The 19,299-nt window shown below is 34.2% G+C and overlaps 1 protein-coding gene across 1 annotated transcript; it reads right to left on the bottom strand.

The window, feature by feature from the left end:
- Positions 1-9,573: 9,573 nt before the first annotated feature.
- Positions 9,574-11,071, bottom strand: LOC120013453 (probable protein S-acyltransferase 4). The gene is made up of 2 exons (XM_038865260.1): positions 10,793-11,071; positions 9,574-9,809 (listed from the first exon to the last, which is right to left on the bottom strand). The coding sequence occupies exons 1-2, from the start codon at positions 11,059-11,061 to the stop codon at positions 9,662-9,664; spliced, it is 417 nt and encodes a 138-aa protein (XP_038721188.1). The 5' UTR covers positions 11,062-11,071; the 3' UTR covers positions 9,574-9,661.
- Positions 11,072-19,299: the final 8,228 nt, after the last annotated feature.

A 19,299-nucleotide genomic window follows, 5' to 3' on the forward strand; every position in this document is an offset into this window, starting at 1 on the left:
CCACTTTAATTTATTACATTAAGACGCACACATATATAGTAATATTGCTTGTTAGAGATGCTTAAAGGATAGCTCTCACAGTCTCCAGGAGTAATGCGATATCATTCAGAGTCTCAGTAACAAGGGTGAGAGTACCTCGGAGTATTCCAGCAGTTGCAGGCAAGAGGTTGCAACCGGGAATCGGGAGCTGAGCCTGCACAGAACAATTAACAGATGGAAGAGAGGGACTCAGAACAAGTGGAACATTAGAGGCATTAAGATTGAAGAAGCCAGTGTTTGAGGTTGTAGCAATGGCAAGTGTAGTTCTCCCTCCATCGCATGTCAAGTTAACTCCAACACCAACCAAGGGTCGTATGGGCACTCCAGGTGTTGCCAATCCTGTTGGAGAGCAAACCAGAAACCCCACAGCCTGGATATTAGTGTTCCCTTCAACTGTTGAAGCTATGGTACCAAAAACCACAGAGAAGAGGAGGAGCATGGCCATGGATTGCTGCTGGTTACTCATCATCCTTTCTGCTTTCTGTTCTGTTAATCAAGTTGTAGAAAGAAACTCTGCTTTTGCTCTTTGTCTGTCTCACAAATTTGAAACAAGGGCACCCCTTATTTATAGGTTTTTTCCAATATGTGGTGACGTGACAGAGAATCTGTGTACATTAAAGGTGTTTATTTACCACCAAAAGTGGTAGCCGAGATAGTTTAGAATGAATCCATTTGATAAAGTTTATAAATTGTCAAAATAAGTTAATTTATAAACTGTGAGAAAAAACAATTTTATTTTATAAGTGTGAAATAAATTGTTAAGTGTTTGATGAAACGTATATCTAACACTAATTTAAACATGTAAAATAAAATATTCTATTACGTTTAGTTTAAAAGATAGAATAAAAATCATACGAAAATATGAGAATTGTAAAAGTCATTGTGGTTTGTTATTTTATGATTTTTTTTAATTTTTTCTATAAATTTTGTTTATTTTATTATTAATATAAAATACAAGATATTTTTATATAATAAAATTGAAATAATATTTAAAAATGTATAAGATTGAGATGTTTGGTACAACGACTCCTACTAGCTTATAAGCTGCAAAATAAAATTTACCAAACACACCCTTAAAATCCTTTCCCTTCTTAACAGCCATAAGTCCATTTGGTAGAGCTTATTTTATCATTTTTAATGCTATATAATATATAATATAACTAAATAACACGAAAAGAAAAAGATAAAAAGTGAAACCGCTCTCATATAAACTTCGGATTGAAGTTTACCATAAACTAGCAGCTTGTGCGAGGTGTTTGTTAGAGCGGGGACCGTTAGCAATACCACTAGCTTATAAACTTGGAGGTCCGCTCTACCAAACACACCCCACATATTCAAGGCACGAAAAGAGTGGACTTTGTTTAAAACTTATTACAAAAGTTCTAACTAGATGCCCTGAATAAGGGGGCTTCTCTTTCTCTAACTGTACGACATTAAATTTGTTATAACACAATCTAAGTTAAACCTTGACTTAATGACCACAATTCATGCCATGCAAGTTAAGCTAGACCACACTCAAGGCCTAAAACTAGTGGTCTCCCCATGGGTTTATTAATTAGACATCAAGTCAGTGCTATATATACATTACATACCACCCATATATCTAACCCTGTACCTTTATATACTGTAATTAAGGTTATTGGGATTATCTACACTTTATACTAATAATATTATTATTATCAGTACAGAATGAGATTACCTATTTTTTTTTTTTTTTCATTTTTTCTCACTTAACTCTTAATTCCAAGATTGTTAATCACTAGGAATATATAGGTAGGCATGGACAAGATTTGGCATGGTAGATGATTCATTAAGAGTGTGTTTGGATTGAGGGATTTGGGAGGAAGGGAGGGGAGGGGCAGAGAAGGGAAGGGAGAATATTTTTCCCTCTCCCATGTTTGGATAGATAAAAAAACGAAGGAAAGAAAATCTGTTTAATTTACTTATTTATCCTTATTTTTATGTTAAAATATTATGTACTAGGGTAAAATAGATATTTAACTTATAAATGACTTAATTTGTAATTTCTTCCATCTAAATGACTCCATTTTGAGGAAGAAGAATTTTGACAAAAATTTAACGAAATCTTCCCTCCAAATTCTTCCTCTTAATTTTTTTATAAACTATCCAAATAAGAGAATTGGAAGGAACCTCTATTTCCCTTCCCTTCCCTTCCCTTCTATTCCTTCCTAATCTCTCAATCCAAACACACTATAATGGACACTGCTAGATCTCTAGGACATGGGGACACCACTAGGTCTCTAGGACATGCTTGCAACTTGGCACCAACTTCTCATGCAAGCCAAACTACTCTCACACTAAAACAATTTGGTTTGGATTGGAGTAGCCTACAATATTTTTTAGGCTAAAATTTTATAGTGGTGTTGTAATGAAACGTAGAGATTAACAATCTTGGAATCAATAGTCGTGAGAAAAAAAAAGGGAACTCATTCCATACTGATAGAACTAATACTAATAGTATAATGTGTAGGTAATCCCAACAGAGCTCATAGGGTAAGATATATGGGTGGTATGCAACCCATGGGGACACCACTAGTTGTATAGTTGGCCCTGGAGTGTCTGGTCTAGCTCAACTTGCATGGCATGAATTGGTCTTTAAGTCGATGTTTAATTTAGATAGTGTAATAAATAAACACTTTAATGCGGTTTAATTATACTTTATAGTATCGAAAGATAGAGGTTTGTTACAATTTAGTCACCCAAAGAAATTTTGTTACGATATCATCATCCAATATTCCAAAATGAGACAATTCAAGGACTCTGGCAGATTTCATAATGTTCTTGAAAAAAAAAGTCACATTTTGGGTTAAAAACATTGAGACTATCACCTAAAGGTGAGATCGTGAGAGTCCCATAGAGAATTGAAAATCCCATGAAATCGATATATTATAGGCGAAAAACAAAGGCTGCAGAAAAATAATAGTACAAATTCATTGTTCAGGGAACATTGAAATTTCTTGCTTGAGTGATCATATGTATTCCATTTGCTATGAAATTTCATATCAACATTCTTACATTCTTAATATATCATTTCATGAGTAAAATTGAAACTTTTAATTAGGATTTCTATATGATTAACCAAGCGCAAAACTATAAGCTCCAAAACGTTAAAAAAAAAAAAGTTTGAAGTTGAAGCTTATTTAAGAGATTTGCTTATTTTTTGTTTTGTTTTATTAAGATAATACTATAGATTTTTTAATTTTATTTATATAAAAATATGTTTATAAAGAGTTTGAACTTAAAATTAAATTTAATAATAACTATTTATAATAAAATAAACAAAATTTATCAAAAAAGAATGAACTACAATGATTTATATATTTTTGTGTAATTTTTATTCAATATTTTAATATTAGATATACGTTTCACCAAACACCGAAAATTTTATTTCACAATTTATAAACCATTTTAATTTTCACAATTTATAAGTTAATTTATTTTCACATCATATAAACTTTACCAAACGAACGGATTCAATGACTCGGCCACCCGCCACCTATGATGGTAAACAAACACGCCTTTAATGTACAGAAAGGTTCTTCCATTGAAAAAAACCTATAAATAAGGGGTACCCCGCTTCAAATTTGTGAGACAGACACAGAGCAAAAGCAGAGTTTATTTCTATAACTTGATTAACAAAAGAAAAAGGATGATGAGTAACCAGCAGCAATCCATGGCCATGCTCCTCCTTTTCGCTCTGCTTTTTGCTACCACGGCTTCAATAGTTGAAGGGAACATTAGTATCCAGGCTGTGGGGTTTCTTGCTTGCTCTCCAACCGGATTAGTAACACCTAGATTGGCCAGACAACCCTTGGTTGGTGTCAGAGTTAACTTGACATGCGATGGAGGGAGAACTACACTTGCCACTGCTAACACCTCAATCACTGGCTTCTTCAATCTGACTGCTGTTAATGTTTTACTTCCACCTATTCGTTGTGTTGTGCGGACTCAGCTCCCGATCGCCGGTTGCAACCTCTTGCCTGCAACTGCTGGAACACTCCAAGCTGCTCTCAACCTTGTTACTCGGACTCTGAATGGTTTCGCATTTCTACTGGCGACTACTGTGACAGCTATCGTTTAAGCAATATCTCTAACAAGCAATATTACTATATATATGTGTGTGCGTCTTAATGTAATGAAGTGTTGTTCTTGGCCTTAGAAACTGAAAAACTATATATATCATATAGACATATATAGTTTTGTTTAATAGTATGTAATAACAGTTTCTAAAATAAGGAAAGATGCATGCACACTTTACCCTGATTTTTCACTGTTTGTTTGTGTTCTAACTCTTCCAAATATTCTTGCTTCCTGTTTTTTCTTTTTCTTTTTTTTTGGGTTTAAAAAGAAACACAATCCCAAGAAATTAATTAGTTTTCAAGTAATATGACATGGTTATAAAATATGAGCTCTAATGTGATCCAATCTTTCTTGGCAGAAAGTTTTTAGATAACTGTTTGTCTTTGGACTATAGCCTGTACAAATAGTCCGGGAATATTGAACAATACTTTACGTACAGGTTCTCCTAACAATCTTTTAATAGACATTTGTAAGAGTCCCCATGCCAAATTTCAGATCGATCAAACATAGCAGAATTGAGAAAAATCACATCGAGCCACAAAACATGGTCATTGCTCGGTCATAAATTAGGGCAGAGATTTTCAGTGGGTAAATATCAAAATGTCTCGCACATTGCTCGACCAAATATGTTCATAATGATGAAAATAAGGAATCTGTAAAATTTCAACTCAAACGGGATTGATATGATATGAAAGAATTGAGCTTGATTCTAGGGTTGTTAGGATGAAATGTCCCACATCGGGTAAAAACCCATGTGAAGTGCAATATATAAGAGCAAGCCCTTCTCCCTCTTAATAGGCCTTTTAGGAGGGAGGCCCAAGGGGTCCAGAATTATATTATGGTATCGGAGCAGGTGTACGCTTGTCCCTGGTAAGAAGTCCACTCGTTGGGTCTTGGGCTTTGATACCCACTCCACGAGTACAGGGGGGTGTTAGGATGAAATGTCCCACATCGGGTAAAAACCCATGTGAAGTGCAATATATAAGAGCAAGCCCTTCTCCCTCTTAATAGGCCTTTTAGGAGGGAGAGTACAGGGGGTGTTAAGACGAAATGTCCCACATCGGATAAAAACCCATGTGAAGTGCAACATATAGGAGCAAGCCCTTCACCCTCTTAATAGGCCTTTTAGGAGGGAGACCCAAGGGGCCCAGCATTATAATAAGGGTTAGCGATAAAGAATCCTAATAAAAATCAATTTTGGCTGACTTTCAATTTCAAATTCAATCAATTTGCAGTGAAATTATCACATAGCACATCTAATCAAATAGCATAACATGATACAATCACCAAAATTAACATGTAGTATCTGTGGTGAAACAAAATTTTTCCTCTTTCATATTTGGATAGATAAAAAAAAATGAAGAAATTTGTTTTAATTTACTAATTTATCCTTACTTTTTATATTTTAGTATTATGTCCAATGATAAAATAAGGATTTACCTATAAATAATTTAATTAGTTATCCCTTCTCTCCAAATGACCCCATTTTGGGGAAGACAAAAGTTTAAAGAAAATTTTCTCTCAATTCCCCCCAAATCTCTCCCCTTAATTTTTTATAAACTATCCAAACAAAAAAATTGAAAAGAAACTCACTTTTCCTTCTCTTCCCTTCCCCCCAAATTCCTTAATCCAAACACACTTTATATCTCTAGGACATGGTTGCAACTTCGCATGAACTTGTCATGCAAGCGAAACTCTCACATTTGATGATTTGATTGGGTTGGAGTAGCCTACAATATCTTTTAGGCTCCAATTTTATAATGGTGTTGTAATGAAACTTAGTGATTAACAATCTTGAAGTTAAGAAGTTAAGCGAGAAAAAGGGGGGAAAAATAGGTAATCTCTTTCCACACTGATAGCCTTATAGTATAGGAGCATATTGTAAGGTATAGGGTAAGAGATATATATATATATCTATATCTATATATAGATGTACGCATGTATGTATATAAAAAAAATTCTCCTATGTGCACCTAAATTGAGTACTTAAAATACGCACAACTTTTTAAGAGTGTAGATAAGTGAAATGACAAGTGAAACCCATTATTTTGGGTCTCACATATTTCAAATTAATGGTGACAACATAGGTGCCTATTTTAAATGCGCATAGGATATTTTTTCCAAATTTTAAAAGAAATATTTTGATCCCTAAAAGTTAAGATCTCATTTTAGGATCTCACTTTAGAAATCTCATGAGAGAATTATTAGATATACATATATATATGGTGGCATGCATTAATGCATTCATAGCACTGAATTGATGTCTAATTAATTCAGCGCTAACTCAACTTGCATGACATGAATTGGTCTTTAGAGTGTGTTTGGATTAAGAGATTTGGGGGAGAGGAGGGGAAGAGAAAGGGAAAGAATAATACTTTCCCTCTGTCATGTTTGGATAGATATAAAAAGAAGGGGAAGAAAATTAGTTTAATTTATTAATTTATCCTTACTTTTATGTTAAAGTGTTATGTACAATGGGTAAAATAGATTTTTAACTTATAAATAACTTAAATAGTCATTCCTTCCCTCCAAATGACTCCATTTTGGGAGGAAGAATTTTGACAAAAATTTAATGAAATCTTCATCCAAAATCCCCTCAAATCTCTCCCTTAATTTTTTGTAAACTATTTAAACAAAGGAATTAGAAAGAAACTGTATTTTCCTTCTCTTCCTTTCCTCTAAATCCCTCAATCAATCGAAACACACTCTTAGAGAAGCGCCTTATTGAGAACATCTTGTAAGAAATTTTAAACAAAGTCCACACTTTACGAGACTCAAACAGTGTTTGGTAGAGTGGGGACAAAAGCTTATAAGATAATGGTACCGATAAAGGTCCCCATTCTACCAAACACCTCGCATACATTAGTGGTTCTACTAATTTATGATAAACTTCAATTCGAAGCTTATTTGAGAGATGTTCCACTTCTCTTTTTTTTTTACCTATTTGGTTATATCATATATAATAGTATATTTTCATTTGTTAAAATAATAATTTCAAATTTTTTTAATTTCAAAAAATAATAACTTTTTAAATAAAGCGAAATTTCACATAAGGATAAAAACTAAAATTATATTTCAACAATAAAAACTTAAAAAACATTTTTTTTAAAAAAAATAACAAAGCTTAAAAAAATGTCTATGCTGACATTAAAAACGTTGCTTCTTCTTCCTCCTCATTTTCTCTCTCTTCTGCTTCTTCCATGACAACGTCAGACTGAAGTTGATCATCTGGCCATCGTTTTCGATTAACGAACCATCGAAATGAAGCTCCATGATAGCTTGACCAAAACCCAGTCATCAACGACCGTCGATTATACTTGAGTCTCCAAAAAAATTTTACGAAATCACCGTCAACGTTTGAAAAAGAGCTCGATCTGGTCAATACAGCCAACGCTGATGACCATCAAAGCCACCAATCTACTCCATGGACCAAGACACATTATATTTGGAACTCGATCTGATAAAATGAGTTAAAATTGTTCTGATTTTTAGATATGATTATATGTTATTTGTTTCAGATATGCTGATATTATATATGTTTTGCATCTGATGATATTATATCTGTTTAAACGAAATTTTTGTGTTTCAACTTTCATTGTGATGATATTACCAAATGAAATTCTCGTCTTTCAGTATTCAAAGAGATACAATAAAATGGATATAAGAAAACATATATAATAAAATAGATAACATATGAAATAAATAACATATGAAACATATAACACATGACGTAGGTTTGTGGGCATGGTAGACTACCATCATCAGCCCACGGACCCATCAAATAGAAGCGTCGGAGCACCACAACCAACCTCCAGTAATCATTATATTCACCGTCGTCAATTGTTGATTCCACCAGAATTTGACCTTGAAGTTTCGGTTATCTCTGAAGAAAATTGCCCAATCCAACCGCTGGAGATAACACCTCCACAAGCCGTCACCACGGGAATATAACCTAGACCTAGGAGCACCATTCCCACCCATTGGCTACCTAGAATAGTAGTCAGAAAAGAAAGCTCTGATTTAGGTGTCAAATGGGGAAGATGAGGGTATTTCTATCAATAAAATAAATGTTATGATTTTTTGTTCTCTATGGAATATTATTTTAAACTTTATGAACTTTAACGAACAAAACTTATTTGAGTGTCCTTAATAGAACAAAATTTTAGTGGAGGGACTTATCTCTACCTTCAAACAATAATTTTATATATAATATTATAAGCTTTTTTCATATAATAATTTCAAACTTAAAATTAATGGAAATTTACTAATAAGAGTTACACGAGTTAAAAACAATGCACTATTAAATCTAAGGCTAAACATATTACACCAATACATCTTTGAATCTTTTATTGGAAAAATGCCCTTAAATATAACATAACCCTAATACACTTTATATCATCTCCTACCTCAAATCTCTCTCCCTTCTCTCACTCTCTCTTTGACATGGTAGATGATTCATTAATGGACACCCGCTAGATCTCTAGGACATGGGGTACCACATGATCTCTAGGACATGGTCGCCACTAAATCTCTAGTACATGGTTGCAACTTGGCACCAACTTCTCATGCAAGCCAAACTCTCACACTATGTCGATTTGGTTTGGATTGGAAGAGCCTACAATTGGATTGGAGTAGCCTACAATATGTTTTAGGCTCCAATTTTATAATGGTGTTGTAATGAAACGTAGTGATTACCGATCTTGGAATTAAGAGTTGTGAGAAAAAATGGAAAAAATGGGTAATCTCATTCCATACTGATGATACTAATATTAATAGTATAATGTGTAGGTAATCCCAACAGCCTTATAGTATAGAAGTCATAGGGTAAGATATATGGGTGGTATGCAACCCATGGGGCACCACTAGTTGTCTAGCTAGTTGGCCATGGAGTGTGTGGTCTAGCTCAACTTGCATGGCATGAATTGGTCTTTTAGTCAAGGTTTAATTTAGTTAGTGTAATAAATAAACACTTTAATGTTGGGTTAATTACACTTTATAACATTGAAAGATAGGGATTATTACAGTTTAGTCATCCAAAGAAATTTTGTTATCATGTCATTATCCAATGTTTCAAAATGAGACAATTCAGGGAGTCTGACGGATTTTATATTGTTCTTGAGAAAAGAAATCATATCTAGATGTATTATGTGTTTCAATTTTAGTTTTCCTAATTTTCGGGTTTATCTGTTTGTTTGGGTGGGTTAGCCCTTAGTTCAGCTCTTCTGGGCTAGCCTTGGTCGACTAATTGTGTTGGGTTTCATCCTGGTTGTTAAAGACACTAAGGCTATCACCTGAAAGTGAAATTGTGAGTCTTGTAGAGAATTGAAAATTCAACGAAATCGAAAGTTGTAGAAAAACAAAGCATAATAATAAAACAAGCTTCTGTAATCCAGCAACGTATCAAGAATGTAAGTTTAATTTCGATATTTTTAAGAAAGAAAGTCACCTGGTTTTTGCAAATCAAATATAAATGGAAAAAATGGAAGGCCACCAACAAACCACACAGCCAGAAAGCAGTAGACTATGAGCAAATCTGACAGTACATCATGTGACGTGGCCTTCCAGATATTCTTCTCTTTTTCGAGAATGTTGATCCATGAAAAAACAAAGACATAAGAGCACAAAATAGTTGCTGTTGATATAAACATGATGAACAACCGATAGTTGCGCTGCAACCAAATCAATATGAAGAGCAATGTCAGTTTCTATCAACTGCGAAGCAATTTAGATGACATTCTGACGCGGACGTCGGATCCATAACAAAGTTTTGCATCAGTAGCAGTTCATGTGAGAATTGCGTGTTTTAACTCGAGGCAAACTTTGGTAGCTCGAGCCAAATTTGCCGACGATTGACTTTGTTATGTTGCGTCCTATTTTATTTCGAGTTTGTTTCCTTTTTTTAGCTAGCATGAATTTTGGTATTTTTGTTGTTTTTTTTAATAGGTTTTCCTAAACCTAATTTGTGGGGATTTATTTCACAACTATTTAAAGGCCCTAGTTTGTATGGGATTTAGAATTCTGGTGCTTAATCAAATTGAGAGGTTTTCTCTTTCTTGGTTGTGAAAAACTTCCAAAACCCTAGTTTTATCGTTGTGGTGCTTCTGTATCAACGATCAGGCTAGATAGTGAGTGTGGACTCGTGGTGTTTCTGTATCGAATCCATTCGTCACTAGATCCTTGACTTTGTGTCGAATCATTCGGTGGTGAGTTCTGTATCCGGAGGATTTATTCGACAAAATCAAGTTATTTTTCTTGTCAACCCAGTTGTTCGTAATTTCTCTTCTATCTTAGATACGAGATTGCGAATCCTCTTCGTAGTCCCGTATCACATTCTAATAAAGTAATAATGGATGGAACAGAAATTAGCATATGCGCAGCATATTAAGTACTCAAGAGAGTAGGTTATTTTCTAGTTCTTTAAGGTCATTTGGTAAGACAATAACCTACTCAATCATTGCATCAACAGTTTTATACCAATCACATCCAGAAGGGAAAAAAAGAAGAAGAAGAAGTGCTTAGTCTCAGCTTTACCAACTTTACTTTCCAAAAATAAATTTTGGTGGAACTCATGGAATGACAAGAAACTCCAATTTTCTATTTAATAACAAACATTCAGTTTCATGTTGAAAATCTAATGCAAGAATATACTTACTATTTCAAATTTCCAATGCATTGACCAACCCATGGACAGTGATGATCAAATATCTGAACACAGTTGCTGCATATTGAACAGTGGGAAGCACGAGGAGAACGATAGAGCAAACAAGTGTCACAAAACTTCACTTTTACTGAGTGGCCATTCACAATCACATCTTTAAGTAATTTCATGTGAGGGGTTCTACCATTAACCCATTCCATTGATTGTGTTGTTACTTCCAATGCTTCATCTGCTTCTTGAGGCTTTAAATTTCTGGGGACCATTCCAGGATCTCTACCAGATGTCAACAAGAGAAATATTAAATCCTGCAAAAAAAAAAAAAAATTGACCTTGGTATAAAATTTATGTTCCATATGCTGTAAGGAGCTCCAGCTTGTGTTAAGCATGGTCAAGGAGGTTGATTCAGCAGAAGCTCGGTGATGTCTCGACAGTGTTGAAAGCATTTGCTGATTATGTAGATAGTCTCTGTGGTACTCCATATCCAATCGATTATGATATATGGCTGAGAAGGTTGAGGAGAAATATTCAAGAGGAAGATCATGGTAAGGAAGTAGATACATCAGGCTGAGCCTTTTTTCTTCTGGTCAAATTTTCATGTACCTTCCGGATCAGCATGAATCATCAAAACACATAATGTTTTGAGCAATATGAGACACTGGGGAAGTCTCCGATTCTGACACTCGTACTTGATTTGTTGAACCCCATGGAGGACCCGGAATATATATCCTCAGGCAAATTTGAAGATGGTTTGATTGCACCCCGTGAAACGGATTAATCATGATTCTTTCTAGCTGTTGGATGGGCTATCTTTTTCCATCTTGGAAGTTTACATGGATAGCTCGTTGATTTATGCACATATAATTCTACGACACCTTCTGGTTATCTGGTTATCGGGCGTTCTTGGCCCAGTTTCTAAATTTTTCTGGATATATTTTCATGAAGTCTACACGTCCAAAAAGAAGATCTTTCAGGGATTCTCTCCTTTTGCTGCTGTGACCAATTTTCTTTTGTCAAATATTGTATTAGTTGCTCTCTTTCCTTTGTAAATTTATGAACCATTCAGATTATCCTGAAGCTTGTGTAATTGTTTAGCTTGTAAGCTCAATGATAGGAATCCACGGTTTCCTGTATTCCGCCATTTTTTGTTGTTGTAAATGATTTCTATACTCTATTTGATGTAATAGAGTTTATGAATTTCATGTCGTATATTCTATTTCTAATGCTAGCCCCATTGGTGGAGCTTGTGAGTTATCTTACAGCGTTAGCTCATTGGGCACTATTTTACGTTTTGGCACCAAAGTGGCTAGGGTTGGCCTTAGTAAGGTAGGAAGGTTTTAGAACCAAAACGGTAGCGTAATGCATGAGCGTCCTGTCACCGTGTGTAAGTCTTTGTTTTCATTGTCTGAACTAGGACAAGGACATAAAAAACCTCATCTGATGAGACATAGACCCTTGCTATGCTATGGCATTAGTCCATAAGCTGTAGAGCAATGTAGTGAGATGATAAAATATGACGCATACCCAAAAGAAAGCAGAATGAAAATATGACAAATATCTGACCAGCTGATAGAAAAATATTCGGAAGAAGCTTGGACAATTTACCATCAGCATTATCTATTAATGTCCGGCCCAAATATTGATTTTGCCGTGGATATATTAGGCCTGCACGACTTTGTTCTTGTGGGGCCATCACACTTTGGTACTTAAACCCAAGGAAAATGCCTCTTAATGGAGAGGAAGCCAGAATATTTAGAAGGGTTAGAAAGAACACAAAGAAACAGTAAAAATTCAGGGGAAAGCGTGCATCTTTCCTTATTTAAGAAACTTTTATTACATACTATTAAACAAAACTATATATGTCTATTTATGATATATAGTTTATAAGAAGTTTCTCAGGCGTTCCGGCCAAGAACACCACTTTAATTTATTACATTAAGACGCACACATATATAGTAATATTGCTTGTTAGAGATGCTTAAAGGATAGCTCTCGCAGTCTCCAGGAGTAATGCGATATCATTCAGAGTCTGAGTAACAATGGTGAGAGTACCTCGGAGTGTTCCAGCAGTTGCAGGCAAGAGGTTGCAACCGGGAATCGGGAGCTGAGCCTGCACAGAACATTTAACAGATGGAAGAGAGGGACTCAGAACAAGTGGAGCATTAGAGGCACTAAGATTGAAGAAGCCAGTGTTTGAGGTTGTAGAAATGGCAAGTGTAGTTCTCCCTCCATCGCATGTCAAGTTAACTCCAACACCAACCAAGGGTCGTCCGGGCACTCCAGGTGTTGCTAATCCTGTTGGAGAGCAAACCAGAAACCCCACAGCCTGGATATTAGTGTTCCCTTCAACTGTTGAAGCTATGGTACCAAAAACCACAGAGAAGAGGAGGAGCATGGCCATGGATTGCTGCTGGTTACTCATCATCCTTTCTGCTTTCTGTTCTGTTAATCAAGTTGTAGAAAGAAACTCTGCTTTTGCTCTCTGTCTGTCTCACAAATTTGAAACAAGGGTACCCCTTATTTATAGGGTTTTTCCAATATGTGGTGACGTGAAAGATAATCTGTGTACATTAAAGGTGTTTATTTACCACTAAAAGTGGTAGCCGAGTTATCCATTTGGTAAAGTTTATAAATTGTCAAAATAAGTTAATTTATAAACTGTGAGAGAAAATAGTTTTTATTTATAAGTGTAAAATAAATTGTTAGGTGTTTGGTGAAACGTAACTAATTTAAACATGTAAAATAAAATATTCTATTATGTTTAGTTTAAAAGATAGAATACAAATCATACGAAAATATGAGAAATGTATAAATCATTGTGGTTTGTTATTTTATGATTTTTTATTTTTTCCAAAAATTTCGTTTATTTTTATTATTAATATAAAATATAAGATATTTTTATATAAATAAAATTGAAATAATATTTAAAAATTTACAATATTTTTTATAATATTATCTTAGTAAAATATAATAAAAAAAGACAAACTCTCTTAAATAAACTCACTTATTTTGTAGAACATTTTAGAGCTTATAAGCTTGAGATGTTTGGTACATCGTCTCCTGCTAACTTATAAGCTGCAAAATAAATTTTACTGAACACAATCTTAAAATCCTTTCCTTCTTAACAGCCACGAGCCCATTTGGTAGAGCTTATTAATTTTATCATTTTTAACGCTATATAATATATAATATAACTAAATAGCACAAAAAAAAAGAAAAAAAAATGTAATTGCTCTCATATGAGCTTCATATTGAAGTTTATCAGTTTATCATAAACTAGCAACTTAAGCGAGGTGTTTGTTAGAGCGGGGGTCATTAGCAATACTACTAGTTTATAAATTTGTAGGCCCACTCTACCAAACACACCCGTATTCAAGGCACGTAAAGAGCTAGTGGACTTTGTTTAAAATTTACCACAAAACGTTCTAACTAGATGCCCCTGAATAAGGGGTTTCTCTTTCTCTAACTGTAAGACATTAAATTTGTTATAACACAATCTAAATTAAACCTTGACTTAGTGACCAATTCATGCCATGCAAGTTAATTAGCTAGACCACACTCAAGGCCCAACTAGTGGTCTCCCCATGGGTTTATTTATTAGACATCAAGTAAGTGCTATATATGCATTGCATTGCTTATCAAAAAAAATAAAAAAAATATATTTATATGCATTGCATACTACCCATATATACCTTTATATACTATAATTAAGTTTATTGGGATTATCTACACTTTATACTAATAATATTATTAACCATGTCCTAGAGATCTAGGGTTGTCCATTAATGATTCATCAACCATGCCAAATCTTGTCCATGCCTACCTATATATATATATATATTTGTTGTATGAGCAATAATACATCCCAAAAATTGTTCACCATTTTAATCTTCAATCCATGTGGCATATCGTATCCATTCAACACGGATCTAAGGCCTCCTAAACATCTAACACTTATAGACGAAATTTAAAATGGAGATAAAAATTGGGGATGAAGCATTTTCATTTTCATTTTCATTTTTTATATGATGATTGAGATATATGTATACTCTACACAATTTTTTGTCCTTTGAAATTTCAATATTATTCAATCCGTTTGGACATAAGTTATTTTTCACCTCCTACAATAAGGTGAGGCGAGGTGAGTTCTAAAACTATGGTGAGGTGACTAGAATTTTCAGTGAGAACAAGTGTTTGGGTGTGTCACTAAATAAATTGTAGTGTGATGTGGTGAGGTGATTTATACTTCTATGGAATGTGAATTTAGTTTAAATTTCACCTATTAAGATTTAATTTTAATGTTTTAATAAATTCCATTATTTTAAAAGAATGTATTTTCATTGTTTTTTTAGTATTACATATTGTTATTACATTGTTTGTAATTTCATTGTTTTTCTAGTGATTCTTTCCTACAAATTGGGTTGGACTCTAGATAGATTCGACATACCCGACATGTCCAAGAACAGTATGATATTGTACACTCTGGGCTAAAGCCCTCACCGATTTACTCCTCCAAGCCTAACGTCCCTGCTCAGGCCCAGAAAACCTATCATACTGTGTTAGGTTGTGGGAACTCCTTATCTACTAGCCGCTCCTTCCTTTAATTACCAATGTGGAATCTTATCATTCCACCCCCTTAAGTAAGAGTCTGCATGTCATCGGGTAGTAGTTAGATACCCTTCGTTCATAGTCTTGCCATTCTCCAACTACTATGATTCTCGCTTTTCTTTTTCTTTTTTAAGGCATGCCCATGCGAAATAGTGGCCCACTGTCTGCTCATCACAAGCTCAACTAACACCCCACAACCTTCGTAGAGTTCTCTCAAGTCTCAATGAAAGCACCAATGATGAAGACTTTCATACCTTCCGACGAGTTGGGTTAGAATCTGGATAGATTTGACGTACCCCACAAGCCCAAAAATAGTATGCTATTGTCCGCTCTGGGCCGAAGCACTCACAGATTTGCTCCTCCAAGCCCAATTCCTCGCTTAGGCCCATAAAACCGATCATATTGTGTTAGATTGTGGAAACTCCTTATCTGCTCCTTCCTTTATTTATCGACGTGGGATCTAATCAGACACTCCAAACACCTTTTTCCAACAAAACTCACCTCAAATCACCACAATTTTAGAAGTCACCCCATCTTACCGTAGAAAGTGAAAATACAACACATGTCCAAATAGACCCAATAATATTGAAATTGCAGAGGACAAAATATTGTAGAGGAGTATACAAACATCTCAATCATAATATACAAAATGAAAATGAAAAATGTTTCGCCCCCCAATTTGCTTAACTCCATTTTAAACCTCGTTCATAAGTGTTGGATGTTTAGGGGATCCTACATCTGTGTTCATAATCAACGGATACCCACATGCCACATGGATTGAGGAATAAAATGGACAGTAATTTTTGGGGCTGTAGTATACAAAAATATATAGGTAGGCATGGACAAGATTTGGCATGGTAGATGATTCATTAATGGACACCGCTAGATCTCTAGGACATGGGGACACCACTAGATCTCTAGAACATGGTTGCAACTTGGCACCAACTTCTCATGCAAGCTAAACTACTCTCACACTAAAACAATTAGGTTTGGATTGGAGTAGCCTACAATATTTTTTAGGCTAAAATTTTATAGTGGTGTTTTAATGAAACGTAGAGATTAACAATCTTGGAATCAATAGTCGTGAGAAAAAAAAAAGGGAACTCATTCCATACTGATAGAACTAATACTAATAGTATAATGTGTAGGTAATCCCAACAGAAGTCATAGGGTAAGATATATGGGTGGTATGCAACCCATGGGGACACCACTAGTGGTAATTGTCTAGTTGGCGCTTGAGTGTGGTCTAGCTCAACTTGCATGGCATGAATTGGTCTTTAAGTCGATGTTTAATTTAGATAGTGTAATAAATAAACACTTTAATGCGGTTTAATTATACTTTATAGTATCGAAAGACAGGGGTTTGTTACACTTTAATCACCCAAAGAAATTTTGTTACGATATCATCATCCAATATTGTAAAATGAGACAATTCAGGGACTCTGACAGATATCATATTGTTCTTGAAAAAAAAAGTCACATTTTGGGTTAAAAACATTGAGACTATCACCTAAAGGTGAGATCGTGAGAGTCCTGTAAAGAATTGAAAATCCCATGAAATCAATATATTATAGGCGAAAAACAAAGGCTGCAGAAAAAATAATAGTGCAAATTCATTCTTCAGGGAACATTGAAATTTCATGCTTGAGTGATCATATGTCCTCCATTTGCTATAAAATTTCATATGAACATTCTTACATTCTTAATATATCATATCATGAGTAAAATTGAAATTTTTAGTTAGGATTTCTATACAATTAACCAAACGTAAAACTATAAGCTCCAAAATGTTCAAAAAAAATAAGTTAATTTGTAGTTGAAGCTCATTTAAGAGATTTGCCTTTTTTTATTTTTTATTTTATTAATATAATATTATAGATTTTTAATTTTATTTATATAAAAATATCTTGTAGTTTATAAAGAGTTTAAACTAAAAATTAAATTTAATAATAACTATTTATAATAAAATAAACAAAATTTATCAAAAAATAATAAACAACAATGATTTATATATGTTTGTGTAATTTCTATTCAATATTTTAATATTAGATATACTTTCACCAAACACCGAAAATCTTATTTCACAATTTATAAACCATTTTATTTTTCACAATTTATAAGTTAATTTATTTTCACATCATATAAACTTTACCAAACGAACGGATTCAGTGACTCGGCCACCCGCCACCTGTGATGGTAAACAAACACGCCTTTAATAGTTTAATGTACAGAAAGGTTCCTCCATTGAAAAAACCCTATAAATAAGGGGTACCCCCGCTTCAAATTTGTGAGACAGACACAGAGCAAAAGCAGAGTTTATTTCTATAACTTGATTAACAAAAGAAAAAGGATGATGAGTAACCAGCAGCAATCCATGGCAATGCTCCTCCTCTTCGCTCTGCTTTTTGCTACCACAGCTTCAATAGTTGAAGGGAACATTAATATCCAGGCTGTGGGGTTTCTGGCTTGCTCTCCAACCGGATTAGTAACACCTGGATTGGCCAGACAACCCTTGGTTGGTGTTAGAGTTAACTTGACATGCGATGGAGGGAGAACTACACTTGCCACTGCTAACACCTCAATCACTGGCTTCTTCAATCTGACTGCTGTTAATGTTTTACTTCCACCTATTCGTTGTGTTGTGCGGACTCAGCTCCCGATTGCCGGTTGCAACCTCTTACCTGCAACTGGTGGAATACTCCAAGCTGCTCTCAACCTTGTTACTCGGACTCTGAATGGTTTCGCATTTCTACTGGCGACTACTGTGACAACTATCGTTTAAGCAATATCTCTAACAAGCAATATTACTATATGTATGTGTGTGCGTCTTAATGTAATGAAGTGTTGTTCTTGGCCTTAGAAACTGAAAAACTATATATATCATATAGACATATATAGTTTTGTTTAATAGTATGTAATAACAGTTTCTAAAATAAGGAAAGATACATGCAGACTTTACCCTGAAATTTTCACTGTTTGTTTGTGTTCTAACTCTTCTAAATATTCTTGCATCCCGTTCTTTCTTTTTCTTTTTTTCTTTTTTTTTGGGTTTAAAAAGAAACACAATTCCAAGAAATTAAGTTTCAAGTAATATGGCATGGTTATAAAATATATATGAGCTCTAATATGATCCAATCTGTTTTGGCAGAAAGTTTTTAGATAAGTGTTTGTCTTTGGACTATAGCCTGTACAAATTGTCCGGGAATATTGAACATAACTTTAAGTACGGGTTCTCCTAAGAATCTTCTAATAGACATTTGTAAGAGTACCCATGCCAAATTTCAGATCGATCAAACATAGCAGAATTGAGAAAAATCACATCGAGCCGCAAAACATGCTCATTGCTCGGTCATAAATTAGGGCACAGTGCGTAAATATCAAAATGTCTCGCACATTGCTCGAAAAATATGTTCATAATAATGAAAATAAGGTATCTGTAAAATGTCAACTCAAACGGGATTGATATGATATGAAAGAATTGAGTTTGATTCTAGGGTTAGCGATAAAGAATCCTAATAAAAATCGATTTTGGCTAACTTTCAAATTCAAATTCAATCAATTTGCAATCAAATCATCACATAGCACATCTAATCAAATAGCATAACATGATACAATTATCAAAATTAAAATGTGGTATCTTTGGTGAAACAAAAATTTTCCTTTTTCATATTTGGATAGATAAAAAAAAGGGAAGAAATTTGTTTTAATTTACTAATTTATCCTTACTTTTTATATTTAAGTATTATGTCCAATGATAAAATAAAGATTTACCTATAAATAATTTAATTAGTCATTCATTCCCTCCAAATAACCCCATTTTGGGATTTTGGGAAAGACAAAAGTTTAATGAAATTTTTCTCATTTCCTCTCAAATTTCTCCCCTTAATTTTTTTATA

This window comes from Tripterygium wilfordii, chromosome 13 (genome assembly GCF_013401445.1).
Source record: "Tripterygium wilfordii isolate XIE 37 chromosome 13, ASM1340144v1, whole genome shotgun sequence".
Taxonomy (NCBI): Eukaryota; Viridiplantae; Streptophyta; class Magnoliopsida; order Celastrales; family Celastraceae; genus Tripterygium; species Tripterygium wilfordii.